Source organism: Amblyraja radiata, chromosome 21 (assembly GCF_010909765.2).
Source record: "Amblyraja radiata isolate CabotCenter1 chromosome 21, sAmbRad1.1.pri, whole genome shotgun sequence".
Taxonomy (NCBI): domain Eukaryota; kingdom Metazoa; phylum Chordata; class Chondrichthyes; order Rajiformes; family Rajidae; genus Amblyraja; species Amblyraja radiata.
Window position 1 is genome coordinate 25,653,499 of NC_045976.1, and position 15,414 is coordinate 25,668,912.

General features: G+C 42.8%; 1 protein-coding gene across 3 annotated transcripts in view; it reads right to left on the bottom strand.

Moving 5' to 3' along the window:
* Positions 1–312: 312 nt before the first annotated feature.
* The window catches only part of mapk11 (mitogen-activated protein kinase 11), a 38,752-nt gene continuing 23,650 nt past the window's right edge, over positions 313–15,414 (bottom strand). For 2 of the 3 annotated variants that reach the window (XM_033039798.1, XM_033039799.1), the window contains exons 6-12: positions 15,085–15,132; positions 14,863–14,977; positions 11,566–11,637; positions 10,721–10,800; positions 8,173–8,251; positions 1,861–2,034; positions 313–887 (exon numbers count right to left, since the gene is read on the bottom strand). In XM_033039798.1, coding sequence (XP_032895689.1) covers positions 814–887; positions 1,861–2,034; positions 8,173–8,251; positions 10,721–10,800; positions 11,566–11,637; positions 14,863–14,977; positions 15,085–15,132 — 642 coding nt within the window. In that variant the 3' untranslated portion in view covers positions 313–813. The remainder of the gene's footprint in view (positions 888–1,860; positions 2,035–8,172; positions 8,252–10,720; positions 10,801–11,565; positions 11,638–14,862; positions 14,978–15,084; positions 15,133–15,414) is intronic. The other variant, XR_004415222.1, reaches the window with a different exon arrangement.

Genomic DNA, 15,414 nt, shown 5'->3' on the forward strand with positions numbered 1-15,414 from the left:
TCTCTTGTACATACAAAGTCCAAGTGCAATAGGAATTTCTTGTTTGCACAGGAGTCTCTTGATAAAAATTGAGTATTTTAGGTTTCTGCTGCCGATAACAGAGCTAATTGATTAGAACTTAAACATTACAGTGCTGTAAGGTTGCAGTCAAGTTATCATTGACAGATAATATGCTCTCCTCTTTTGATGTGAGCTACCAAATTCAATGCATTTTTGTAAAATAAAGTGCTTCCTTACTGCTTATAAAGGGAAAGAAAGCAGAGCTATGACAGGAAAGAGATAATGCTTTCAAAGTGACAATGACAAAAACAATAAAATTAGTAATTTTATTCTGAACAATTTCTGCCAGCACTTTGATCATCATTCTATATTTTAAGTACCCAAAACAGAATAAGCATAAATTACAGATAAAATAAACTGTACTTTTGCTAATTGACATCTTGAAATATTTGGTTATCTCAAAAGAAACATTTTAGTAGGAACCATTTTTATTTACTCAATGGCCGTTATTATAATGTGGGTAATGTACACTTCAGGATATTAAAACGTGATTGAAAAATCTGGCCTGAACCACAAACAGCATTTGGTTTATCAATTGTTTACAGAAGGCAGTCGTGCAAAAAACAAAACAAAATAACATTGAAAACAAATTATGCTTTATGTCGGATGGAGAAGTCGGGCCTGTGGTGCAATGAACTCGTATATATACACACACACACAATAAAAAAAGCTGGCCCTTCCGTGAGCCAAGCAGCTTCAGGAAGCCGAAACATCCTGTTATCTCCCAGTGCAGACATAATGGTGAGGTCCACCTCAGTGCTCCATCTCCATACTTTCCATTGTACATTGTGGTAACTCAAAGCTGTTGACCTCCTCAAACACTAGCTCTGTGGATACAGAAGTTCAGTTTAGTTTATTATTGTCCCGTGTACCTCGGTACAGCAAAAAGCTTTCGTCTGCGTGCTATCCAGTCAAAGAAAAGACTACAAGTCTAGTGTACAATGATTACAAGTCTAGTGTACAGATAAAGGATAAAGGGTACAACCTTTCGTGCAAAATAAAATCCAATAAAGTCCTAATATCTCCAATGAGGTAGATGGGAGGTCAGGACCCCACTCTAGCTGATAGAAGGAACATTCAGTGGCCTGATTACAGCTGGGAACAAACTGTCTCTGAATCTGGAGGTATATGTTTTCGAACTTCTGTACCTCTTGCCCTTTCTGTAACCTGAGAGGGGAGAAGAAGTGAGACCGGCCCTTGATTATGCTGGTGGCCTTGCTGAGGCAAGTATAGATGGAGGCAATGAAAGGCAGGTTGGTTTGAATGATGCTCTGGGCTACGTTCTAAACTTTCTGCAATTTAGTTTGGTCTTGGTCGGAGTTGTTCCCAAACCAGGCTGTGATGCATCCTGATAATATGCTTCCAACAGCACATCTGTAGAGGTTCGTGAGTGCTGTTGGGGACATGGTGGGGAATCTATCAATATTCATCATTACAACTGCGTTTGGAGGAAATCTCATGCAGAACTTCTCAAAATGAAATGCAATTATTTTTATTTTAAAACCATAACAACTGGACGAAAATAAAGAATAGTATAAGTATCAGGCCTTGAGTTGCTGCTTAGGCTAATGGATTATGGCACACTCCTGGCAGCAGAGTAAAATGTTTGTTACTATAAATGTCCCTAGGTCTTAAACAGAAACACGAGCTCACGCAATCTTATCCCAGAGATGGTAATATTATATACAACACAAGCTAATACATCAGGTGAAATCTTTGCTCTTTCCTCAACAATTGAAAACAATAATTCAACAATCAAAACAAAACATCCATACTTATACTTTCCACAGAAAGACCCACCTTTCCACTCCTCTATAGTCTGCTCCTTATTCTCTATTGATTCGTCGTACGGTTCAGCTTCTGGTTCATCTTCAGGGTCGTGATACTGAGCAAAGTAAGGGTGAATCAGAGCATCTGTTGCAGTTATCCTCTTATCAGTGTCAAGAATAAGCATCTTCTGAAGCAGATCTACAGCTGTGATTGGAAGGGACCAAGATCAACTACATAAAAGATTTCCGCACATCATCCAGTTTTCTAGTCAGCCTCTCACAACAGTCACATTGCAATTTCAAATAAATTCCTGCATTCACCCTCTTGATGAAACATTTACTTGGAGGGGAACAAAACAATCAGCAGCTGTTCTCTGTCAATCAGTCACCAGGGCAAATGAAAAGGGAAAAAAAAACAATATTTTATTTTCCTTTCCCCCTTCAGTATAAAGCAGTGGCGAATTCCAGCAAACCCTTGCACCAGGCAAACCCTCCCGACCACCTTTGTGCAGTGTATTCACTTTAGTTTAGTTTATTGCCTCTTGCACCCAGATACAGTGAAAAGCTTTTTGTTGCGTGCTTACCAGCCAGCAGAAAGACAATGCATGATTACAATCGAGCCATTTCCAGTGTATTGATACATGATAAGGGAATACCGTTTAGCCTAACACCCAGGACAGCTCAGCACGTGATCCTGTGCTCCACAGAATCACCCAAACTTTATCGTTTGGGTTAAGCAGCCTGCGTATAATACATTTCCAACCACAATGTAGATTTTAGTGTCAGTTTTATGGTCCATAAATATCATTATTGCGCTCATTATTAGACGGAAAAGAGGGGGGCGGGGGGGTAACAGGACCAGCTGCAGAAACTGTTCCCTCCATCTCAATGACCCTTGTGAAATATCAAATGTTGCGTTGAAAACTGTAACGTCCAGGTTCAGGAGCAGCCTCTTCCCAATAAACATCAGACTATAGAGCACTACAAACTCCAACTAAACCCTGAACAATGAACTGCCTTGAAATCACGAAGGACTTGGGGCTTTGTTTTTTGTCTTTGCACTGTCTTCTTAGTTTTGTTCTTATATGACCACTGGGTGGCGCCGTAAGTGGCAGCCTCGCCAACGTCCTGTCTCGTTCCTTTCTTCTTTTGTTTTTTTAGTTTGTTTTATTTGTATGTTTTAGTGTATCTTTAGCTTTGTATTATGTGGGGGGTGGGTTTGGAGGAATTTTTTTCAAATCTCTTCCCCCCAACGGAGATGCGACTTTTTCCGTATCGTATCTCCATTCGCACTGTGGCCTAACATCGTGGAGCTGGCGGTCTCTTGGTTAGGGATCGACTTCGGGAGCTCCAACCGCCCCGATCGCGGGAGCCTCGATCGCCCCGATGCGGGGGCTTCGATCGCTGACTGTAGGAAATCCGATCGCCCCGACTGCGGATAGTTCGATTGCCCCGCCCACGGGAGAAAAGGAGGAAGAAGGTAAAAGTTATTCGCTTTCCATCACAATGGGGAATGAGGTCACCGAAAAACAAGATGGAGGTGCTGCCTGCGCTGGTGAGAAGTCAGAGGGATTGCCGTGAGTGCAGTGATCTCGGTGTTTGCGGGGACATCGCGCCATGAGAACACGAGTCTGGTGCGAGTGTGGACAGTTTTCTGACTGTTCAGGCGGACAGGGACTGCAGAGAGAGTGACAGCGGTTGGTACAACTCTGGTCACAGTGAAGGAGTGTGTGTGTGTGTGGCACGGACATTGAACGGAGACTTTAAACTAGAACGGTTGGGGGGAGGGACTCAAATAGAGAAAGCTAGTAGACAGTGTGTGAGGCAGGACGCAGAGAAGGGAAGCACTCAGACCCAACATGTAGGGGGGGGAAAGAAGAAAAATAATAATAAACAGAGAATAAGAGGTGGCGGGGTTCTTAAATGTGTGAGCAGAGAGACTGAGGGGTGTAAAATGAGGGTAGAAGCAATAGGTAGCAAGGTGAAAAGTAAAAGTGGCAGGCAGACCAGGGCAAAAATCAAAAAGGACAACTTTTCAACATAATTGTATAAGGTGTAAGAGCGTTGTAAAAACAAGCCTGAAGGCTTTGTGTCTCAATGCAAGGAGCATTCGTAATAAGGTGGATGAGTTGAATGTGCAGATAGCTATTAATGATTATGATATAGTTGGGATCACGGAGACATGGCTCCAGGGTGACCAAGGCTGGGAGCTGAACATCCAGGGATAACGTTGCTGGTTAGAGAGATTAACGCAATGGAAAGGAAGGACATTAGCTTGGAGGATGTGGAATCGATATGGGTAGAGCTGCGAAACACTAAGGGGCAGAAAACGCTAGTGGGTGTTGTGTACAGGCCACCTAACAGTAGTAGTGGAGTTGGGGATGGCATCAAACAGGAAATTAGAAATGCGTGCAACAAAGATAAAACAGTTATAATGGGTGACTTCAATCTACATATAGATTGGGTGAATCAAATTGGCAGGGATGCTGAGGAAGAAGATTTCTTGGAATGTATGCGGGATAGTTTTCTAGACCAACATGTAGAGAAACCAACGAGAGAGCAGGCTATTCTAGACTGGGTATTGAGTAATGAGGAAGGGTTAGTTAGCAGTTTTGTTGTGCGTGGCCCCTTGGGCAAGAGTGACCATAATATGGTTGAGTTCTTCATTAGGATGGAGAGTGACATTGTTAATTCAGAAACAAGGGTTCTGAACTTAAAGAAAGGTAACTTTGAGGGTATGAGACGTGAATTGGCCGAGATTGACTGGCAACTGATTCTTAAAGGGTTGATGGTGGATATGCAATGGAAGGCATTTAAAGACTGCATGGATGAACTACAACAATTGTTCATCCCAGTTTGGCAAAATAATAAATCAGCGAAGGTAGTGCATCCGTGGATAACAAGGGAAATCAGGGATAGTATCAAAACAAAAGATGAAGCATACAAATTAGCCAGAAAAAGCAGCCTACCAGAGGACTGGGAGAAATTCAGAGTCCAGCAGAGGAGGACAAAGGGCTTAATTAGGAAAGGGAAAATAGATTATGAAAGAAAACTGGCAGGGAGCATAAAACTGACTGCAAACGTTTTTATAGATATGTGGAGAGAAAGAGATTAGTTAAAACAAATGTAGGTCCCTTGCAGTCAGAAACAGGTGAATTGATCATAGGGAACAAGGACATGGCAGACCAATTGAATAACTACTTTGGTTCCGTCTTCACTAAGGAAGACATAAATAATCTGCCGGAAATAGCAGGGGACCGCGAATGAGATGGAGGAACTGAGTGAAGTCCAGGTTAGCCGGGAAGTGGTGTTAGGTAAATTGAATGGATTAAAGGCCGATAAATCCCCAAGGCCGTAGCTAATGTAACCCCACTTTTTAAAAAGGGAGGGAGAGAGAACACGGGGAATTACAGACCAGTTAGTCTAACATCGGTAGTGGGGAAACTGCTAGAGTCAGTTATTAAAGATGGGATAGCAGCACATTTGGAAAGTGGTGAAATCATTGGACAAAGTCAGCATGGATTTACGAAAGGTAAATCATGTCTGACGAATCTTATAGAATTTTTCGAGGATGTAACTAGTAGAGTGGATAAGGGAGAACCAGTGGATGTGTTATATCTGGACTTTCAGAAAACATTCGACAAGGTCCCACATAAGTGATTAGTATACAAACTTAAAGCACATGGTATTGGGGGTTCAGTATTGATGTGGATAGAGAACTGGCTGGCAAACAGGAAGCAAAGAGTAGGAGTAAACGGGTCCTTTTCAGAATGGCAGGCAGTGACTACTGGGGTACCGCAAGGCTCAGTGCTGGGACCCCAGCTATTTACAATATATATTAACGATTTGGACGACGGAATTGAATGCAACATCTCCAAGTTTGCGGATGACACGAAGCTGGGAGGCAGTGTTAGCTGTGAGAAGGATGCTAGGAGGCTGCAAGGTGACTTGGATAGGTGGCGTGAGTGGGCAAATGCATGGCAGATGCAGTATAATGTGGATAAATGTGAGGTTATCCACTTTGGTGGCAAAAACAGGAAAGTAGACTATTATCTAAATGGTGGCCGATTAGGAAAAGGGGAGATGCAACGAGACCTGGGTGCCATGGTACACCAGTCATTGAAAGTAGGCATGCAGGTGCAGCAGGCAGTGAAGAAAGCGAATGGTATGTTAGCATTCATAGCAAAAGGATTTGAGTATAGGAGCAGGGTGGTTCTACTGCAGTTGTACATGGTATTGGTGAGACCACACCTGGAGTATTGTGTACAGTTTTGGTCTCCAAATCTGAGGAAAGACATTCTTGCCATAGAGGGAGTACAGAGAAGGTTCACCAGACTGATTCCTGGGATTTCAGGACTTTCATATGAAGAAAGACTGGATAGACTCGGCTTGTACTCGCTAGAATTTAGAAGATTGAGGGGGGATCTTATAGAAACTTACAAAATTCTTAAGGGGTTGGACAGGCTAGATGCAGGAAGATTGTTCCCGATGTTGGGGAAGTCCAGGACAAGGGGTCACAGTTTAAGGATAAATGGGAAATCCTTTAAGACTGAGATGAGAAAAACATTTTCCACAGAGAGTGGTGAATCTCTGGAACTCTCTGCCACAGAAGGTAGTTGAGGCCAGTCCATTGGCTATATTTAAGAGGGAGTTAGATGTGGCCCTTGTGGCTAAAGGGATCAGGGGGTGTGGAGAGAAGGCAGGTACAGGATACTGAGTTGGATGATCAGCCATGATCATATTGAATGGCGGTGCAGGCTCAAAGGGCCGAATGGCCTACTCCTGCACCTATTATCTATGTTTCTATGATGGCTATGGGTCTGCTTTATGCTGTGTGCCCTGGGGATTCTCACACACTGCTGTGGTGGCTGTTTATGTTTAATCTTTATGTAGTTTTGTATCTTGTTGCTTTTTTTGTACCACTGTATGGTAAACCAAATGTCACTGTACCTCGGTACACGTAATAAAAGGACCATTGAACCATTATATAGAAGTACTTTTTGTCATTTATTAAGCCGTTTACATATCTGTTGTGCTGTTGCAATTGAGAATTTCATTGTTCCATTTCGGGACATATGGCAATAAAACACGACTAGATTTCTAATCTCTGGGAAATTCTTGGCAAACACTCCCCCGCTGCTGTTCAGAGCCCCTCCCCCCTCATAACGGGACCACTTGAATAACTGGAAGATCCTTCAATGTCCATCATGACATGCCTTTTAGCAGACTGTAATTCTACCAGCAGCAATAACTTGGACAAGTGGTCCTGTTTCTGGCAGGGTGCAGCTGTGTTCCCCTATTCCAGCAGATGGAGCAAAACCAGTGGAGTAGCATCTGCATAACACTGTGACGTGCAGGTCAGACCACTGACAGTGTCTGTGTTACCATTATTGCTGCAGGTAAATAACGGGCAGTGTAAAACGACAAAGGAAACTATTCTGACCTGGATAAGGTTCTATATAGAGTACTGGTAAAGCCCAAGATGGACACAAAGTTCTGGAGTAACTCAGCGGGTCAGGCAGCATCTCTGGAGAAAAAGGATGGGTAACGTTTTGGGTCGGGCCCCTTCTTCAGATGTGAAGTCTGAAGAAGGGTCCCGACCTGAAACGTCACCCATCCTTTTACTACAGAGATGCTACCTGACCTGCTGAGTTACTCCAGCTTTTTTTGTCTACCTTTGGTATAAACCAGCATCTGTAGTTCTTAGTTTCCACTGGTAAAGGCTAAATGTTTAATAATACCATGTGGTAGATTACATGTGGTCTGAGCAGTGTATTTAAAACACATATTTGACAGTGCAGTAAACTCCATTTAAACATGTTACGCTGAATCTTGAACATATCACTCTGAATTATAACGCATTTTGTGCAGACCTCCATTAGCTGTATTTTCTGTTAAATATTTCCGCAGTGATTTTTTGAACGCATGTCATTCAATACGTGATGACTGAATCTTTTTGATTGCTAAAATTACTGAAGATTTCTTCCATCTAACGGTTATTTTTCAACTGTGAACTTGTAAAAGGGTCCAGTCCAAAACTCCTGAGTCTGCCATAGATAAGCTGCTCAGTGGCACCTTGCTTTCACATCTGGAAGACGCACTGAAACTTATTATAGTTATTCTACTACAAAATCCTTACCATCAATTTGTGCTCCAAAGACATACAGGTTTGTAGGTTAATTGGATTGGCAAAATTGTAAAATGTCCCTGGTGTGTATGTAGGATGGTGTTAATGTATAGGGATCGCTGGTCGGCACGGACTAGGTGGGCTGAAGGGCCTGTTTCTGCGCTATATCTCTAAAACTACATTAAAGTAAATTAAATTTAAATGTAAAAGTCTTACCTAAAGGATTGTCGCCATTAAATAGTTCTTTCAGGTCTCTTTGAGGCATATATGGTAAAGATTCAATATATTTTCTGGCCTGCAAGGAGTAAACCACAACAGATTAGAATTTCCAGAAAAAAAACCCACTCTCCTAAGCAATTACTTAAGTTACTCTTGGAATGAGACAGCCGTGAAAAATGTCACAAACCTGTAAAACATTTCCCCCAATATAACACTCATTCAGGTGTTGCAGATAATTCAGCATTTAATAGTCATGTAATCATTATAATAATACCAGAAACTAAATTTATGACTAACTGTGTTGGTATAGGGAGGTTGTACAGCAGTCGAGGTCACGACCCGTGACCCATACTGTTGCCACATAACGCCAACTGGAGTACATGCGGTGAAGTGCAGGAAGCGGACCTGTTAAAAACCGCTGAAATGGTCAATTTTTGGCTGTAAATAATTGTGGAAATTGGGGTAACCATGAGAGACATTTACCTACTTCAGAATTCCAAAAGTGAGGAGAAATGATGGTAGAGAGAAGCGACATCTGAAGGGACAACAACAGCTAAAGTGGTTGGCGAACATTGGCCGTGCAGATATCAAGATTGAAAATATTGGGAATTATCGCATTTGCTCACTGCATTTCATCAACAGTCCGGCATTATTTGTGTTTTTTCTTGATTCCTTTGGTATCTAAAAAGTTTCAGAAGGGATAAATCTGTCTGTAAAATTTTTAAATCGCCCATGGTTCTCAAGTGGATTTTTACATGCAAAACAAAAACGTTTCTGAAGCTAAATTTATCATTAAAAATTTTTTCAATAATATTTTATAATTCGCAAACCGTACGTGGGTTTTGAATTACATTTTATTCAGATGCAAGCCAAGGAAAGGCATCATTGTTAGCTGTTAATTGGACATAATCAACCTCAGCTAATTGACAATATCTTTGAAAGGGAGTGGGTGTTTAAGCTGTCAGGCCATTTTATTATTTGCCAAAATATGTATCTCAATAGCATAATGATAGAAAACTAACTTTTCCACACACCACTCGTAAGTGGAGATTTTTTTTAATGATAGCTTCAGAAGAGTTTTCTTTTTGCATGTAAAAACCCACTTGAGAACCATGGGTGATTTTAAAATTTTACAGCCAGATTTATCAGTTTTTAGATACCAAAGGAATCAAGAAAAAACAAATAATGCCTTACTGTTGATGAAATGCAGTGAGCTAACGTGATAATTCCCAATATTTTCAATCTAGTTCTATGTTATCCCAGTTTTGCATTCTTCACACTAGGGGCAATTTATAGAAGCTAATTAACCTCCAAACCCGCATGCCTTTGGGATGTATGAGGAAACAGAAGCACCCGGAGAAAACCGGCACAGGCAGAACGTGCAATCTCCGCACCGACAGTGCCCGTGTCAGGATTGAACCCGGGTCTCCAGCACTGTAAGGCAGCATCTCTACTGCTTTGCCATTGTGCAGAGTTAAAATACCACTGCATGATATATCTGTGATGAGTCATGGTTCATACTCACCGCACCTCCAATAGTTCAGGGTGGGTTAAAACTTATCCCACTGCATTTAATAAGCTTGTTGCCAGGTAAAAGCAACAATTACTTTCCCTGGATGACTGCTTTATTTCTAATACACCCTTAAGACTGATGCAAGGTTGAAAGGTAACAAAAACAGTCATGCAGACAAATCAGATCTGCTGCTAAACACAGCATCTAAGATGTAATTGTAAACTTAGTTGGTAGGTTTGTGGGATCACATAGAAATGATGGTGGAGATTGAAGAGATGGAGAAAAGGTAGTGAATGCACTTGAAAATCAGAAATACAGCAAATGGAAAAAGGGATATTGAGCTGAAACATTAACTGAAGATAGACACAAAAAGCTAGAGTAACTCAGCAGGCCAAGCAGCGTCTCTGGAGAGAAGGAATGGGTGACGTTTCGGGTCGAAACCCTTATTTGCTCCAGGTTTTTGTGTCCATCTTCGGTTTAAACCCGCATCTGCAGTTCCTTCCTACACACTGAAACATTAACTGTTTCTCTCTCTTTCCACGGATGCTGCCTGACCTGCTGAGAATATACTTCCCCAATAGTGGATGGTCTGGCACTAATTACCTGGTTGATAACACTCCTTTCAAGTTCTTTGGGATGGTTTGCCACCATAAATAAAAAACATGTTATTATAAGACCATAGAATTGGCTGCATGACCTCCAGATTCAGGCATAACCACGTATGTGGTTCCTGTGGCTGACTGCGCAGGTGATCAGTCAATGTGTTTCTATAGATTGAGCAAAGGAATGGGTTTGCTGCTGATAACTTCTGCGTTTTGCTGGCTTGTTTTTGATGTTCACAAGGTCAGTATTGTCCAATTAGCCTGAAAACACAGGCTAATAGTCCACACACACATGAATGGGGGATGTCGAATAAAGACACGTCCAATCAATCCAATATGTTCCAGTTTAGCATCTTATAACTGTACACAGAGATTAAAAAAACTTTATTCACTGAACAGAATTTAGCATGAGATTTAAACATTAACTTACATGTTCTGAAGATATTTTATTTAGTAACTCTGAACTGGGTGTTCCAACAACTTCCATTATTCGCTTCAGTTGATCAATATCTGTGCTGTTATAGGAAAGAGAACCTTCCTACGGATAAGCCACATAGTGCAGCCTAAACTCAAATGTGAACAAAAGGTAGATCATGCATAACACAGCTCAGTGTAACAAGCAGGCAGTAAAGTGATGATTACTTCAGCCTCTACACAGGGCTGGCTGTGCTATGGACAGGCTGAAAGTTCATCACGTTGGTTGTTTGAAGGGGCCTTTGAAGGGGACTGACGGTAGTCATTCTCACCTTGGAAACAGTAAGGAATGGTTCAACACAAGAATCATTTATTTCTTTTTTTAAATCACTGCCGTGCTGGAGGCCTTGGTGGAGGAGGCCCAAAACAAAGGAGGCATCATAAGGTCATAAGGAATAGTAAAATTAGGCCATTTGGCCCATCAAGTCTACTCCGCCATTCAATCATGGCTGATCTATCTCTCCCTCCTAACCCTGGTGGGACTTGTGGAGATGAGCATATTGTTCGGCATGGACAAGTTGGGCTGAAGGGCCTGTTTCCGTGCTGCGTGACTCCTGTGTGTATTCACCTGTTGCCCAGGATCACTGAGATCATCATCAGTATTCTCCTTGGCATCTTGGTCGATGGCACATAACTGACTGATGTGTATGGGTATATATGGGTCCTGTACATATACAGTTCCAGTGAACTGACGTTTTAACCCCTTTGAGGAGCACAGCCATTATACTTTCAGATCACTCCATCCTTTTGCCTAAAATTAGGAAAAAGTACTGTAGGATGAGTTACATTTTTCAAGGATACAATCAGTTCCTGGGAAAAGGGCTTTTCCTTTCAGCAACTCTGCCATAATGCATCCAACAGACCAAATATCCACTAGAAAGAAAATATAAAGAGTTGGAGGTGAAATTCTATGTAAGTACAAATCACTTGTCACAAATAGTAGCATTGCACTTTCCCCATTAAGAGCCACTGTAACCATTTAATAAACCATATATAATCCATTGAAACCTCAAATGGGAGGAAACATCCACACCCAGAAGTTTGGGTTTACCGATTGGTCCAAGCATTTCCATGCACACCACACCTTTGTCAGTTACATTTCTCCATGATTTTACAAGTCTAAAAGGCCTGTCCTACGGGCATGCGACCTGTATGCGGCAAGCGCGACCTAAAGGGCCTGTCCCACCAGCATGCGCCTGCATGCGGCAAGCGCGACCTAACGTGGTCGCTTGAGCCTTACGGCATGTGGCAAGCGCGACCAAACCAGAAGCAGGAGCTGCGTGGAGGTCGAGTGAGTAACACGCCGTCGAGGCAGCTGCGGGCCGACAGGCCGTTGCCGCGCGGAATTTTTAAACACGGTCAGTTTTTCGGAGCCCCGCGCGATGTCGGGACCAGCTCCGCACAACTCCATACGGCTCCGGCGATCGAAGTGGGAGGCCGTACGGCTCAATACTCCATACGGCTCCGGTTAGGTCGCGCTTGCCGCATGCAGGCGCATGCTGGTGGGACCGGCCCTTTAGGTCGCGCTTGCCGCATGGAGTCGCATGCCCGTGGGACAGGCCCTTTACACCTGCTTCTTCACTTGCCTGCATTTGATGGAACTTTAAGGTGCAACCTCTGACTGGTGTTATACATGCACAAAATTACTATGATAGAGTTATACTGAGATCAGAAGTGTGATTCTGCATTGTGACATTGATATATTAGGCACAGCACCTGCCAACCTCAGCTTGCAATGCTGTGCTATATAAAACAAATTTTTAAAGAAAATTAAATCGAAACTGCTGCAATCCCATTTGGGTCTCATTAAAATGATGCTCCTTGGGACGTACTGTTGGACAAAAGGTGCAAACTGATGACAGGGTGAACTAATTGACCAACAAATTTATTAATTTGTTGGACAACTGACAGAAATGTCTTTGTCCAATTTTCCTAACACATAGAAATTATTTACTCTACTTATAGTGCTGAAATATGCAAAGGAAGGGGACAATATATCCACTTTTACTTTGAGAGAATTTCAGTATCAAAGCAACGGTGAACATTGCAAAAGGTTGCCATTGGATTGGTTGGGGGTGGCCAATAAAAAGGAAAGGTGTAGCGGAGCAACTAATCTGAAGCAGCAGTGCCGGGTGAAAGGCCACTGTTGAGGGTAAATGTGAGGCTTTGGCTCAAGAGGCCTCAGTGAGGATGCTGAGCAGAGGGTGACAGAACGTAAAGGCAAGGCCAGTTATTTCTTGCATGTTATTGTGGTGCTGTTTTTTCTTCTTGACTTAGACTTTACTTGAGAGATACAGTGTGGCCACAGGCCTTTCGGCCCACCGAGTCCGTGCCGACCAGCGATCACCTCGTACACCAGCAGTATCTTACACACTAGGGACAATTTACAATTTTACCAAACCAAATTAACCTACAAACCTGTACGTCTTTGGAATGTGGGAGGAAACCGGAGCACCTGGAGAAAACCCATGCGGTCACAGGGAAAGCAGCCAAACTCCGTACAGACAGCACCCACACTCTGGTGCTGTTAGGTAGCAACTCTACCACTGTGTCACTCATTTTAGCTCTTGGAATTAGTGCAGTAGATACGGCAGGTAGAATGGTGCAACGCTCCCCGTGCAGGGTGTGGGAAGTCAGGGAAACTGCTGGAGACTGATGTCTGCCCCTGCGGGAAGTGTGTCCAGGTACAGCTCCTTACAGACCGTGTTAGGGAATTGGAGCTGCAGCTGGATGACCTGGATGTGTGGCACAGTGGTGCAGCGGTAGAGTTGCTGCATTTACAGCACCAGAGACCCAGGTTCTATCCTGACAGCGGGTGCTGTCTGTACGGATTTTGTCATTTCCTGCGACCACGTGGATTTTCAGATGAGGCTGGTAGTTGGTATGGAAGGTGCTGAGAGCAAGTTCAGTGGATAGGATAGGCAAGAACAACGCAGGGAGTGAGGAAGGGAGGTTGGATTAACTTACATTTATTTTAATATGAGAGGCCCTGATGGGATTGGACTCGGGGACTGGATTGCTACAGGCAACTTGGACATTGTAGCCTTTATGGAAACCTGGCTAAATGAGGGACAGGACTGGCAGCTTAATGCTCCATGGTACAGGTGCAGTATGCTCGATAGAGGTGGGGGTAAAAGTGGATGGAATGTAGCTTTATTGATTAAGAAGAATGTCACGGCAATAATCTGAGATATTACTGATGGTTCATGGAGTGAAGCTATATCCGTGAAGTTGAGAAAGGGAACGGGGAAGATCACCTTGTTCGGAGTGTCCCATAGGTCCCCAATTGGTCAACGGGAATTAGAAGAGCAAACATGCCAGGATATTGCAGCCAGCTGCAGGGTAAATATGGTTACCATAGTGGGGGATTTTAACTTTCTCAATACAGACTGTGACAGTCGAGAGAGGGTGGAATTTGTCAGATGTTCTGGAAAGTTTCCTCAGGTGATGTGTTGAGGGCCCTACAAGCTACAGGGATAGGGTTGGGTAGGCCAGGACTTTATTGCTTGGAGTGCAAGAGACGGAGAGGTGATGTTATAAAGGTGATTAAAATCATGAGAGGAGTAGGTGGGATGAATGCAAAGAGTTTTTACCCAAGTAGGGGAATCAGGAATCAGAGGACAGAGGTTTATGTTGCAAGGAGAAAGATTTAACAGGAATCTGAAGGGCAACTTTTTCACACAAAGGGTGGTGGGTATTTGGAACGAACTATGACAGGAGGTAGTTGAGGCAGGTACTACCTGCTATTTAAAATACATTTGGATAGGTACATGCAGGCAGGTGGGACTAGCATGGATGGGGCATTTTGGTCGGCATTGACAAGTTTAGTCACATGGCCTGTATCACTACAATCGGCAAAACATGTTCCCCAGATTTCAATACCTTTGGGTTATTTGCACATGGAAACATTTAAAATAGGTGCAGGGGTAGGCCATTCGGCCCTTCAAGCCAGCACCACCATTCAGTATGACCATGGCCGATCATCCTAAATCAGTACCCCTTTCCTGCTTTCTCCCCATATCCCTTGATTCTGTTATCCCCAAGAGCTAAATCTACACAAGTTGTGCAAAATCACTGGTGGACTAAATGCAGTGTTACCCGTCTGATTGTAATGCATCCAGTTTAACATTATTTCTGGAGCCCGGTACCACCTCGTTGCCACGTAACCAGTCATTTCATCATCAGTCTGCCGAGCGAGTCCAAAATCTAGAATCTGTAAGACATTAGAAATATTAAATTCAGTATATATTACAATGAAAAGATGAAGTGAGAAAGAAAATTTGTTTTATTTTTGAAATATCCTTCAAGAGTTGTCTTTACCCTTAATTCACAATCTTCATTTACTGCTAAATTACTTGGTTTCAGGTCCTGCAACAAAACAATAATGTTTGTGAGTATTTGGAGCAAGTTTATAACAATCCAAGAAACACAAGTGTATTCTGGTCCTTATTACAAAGGCTCTGCAAATACTTCTCTTTCTCAGCGTATTTATAGTCATTCTGCTTTCATTCTCACTCAACAAATCTTGTAGCATTAGTAAAAATCCTTATGCTTTTGATTCCATAACAGCGGCATTATTTCGGGTATACAAGTTGTCGCATTCAGCACTCCTTTTTGGCTGTAGCCTCACCTATTGAAATTGGCTTTCTA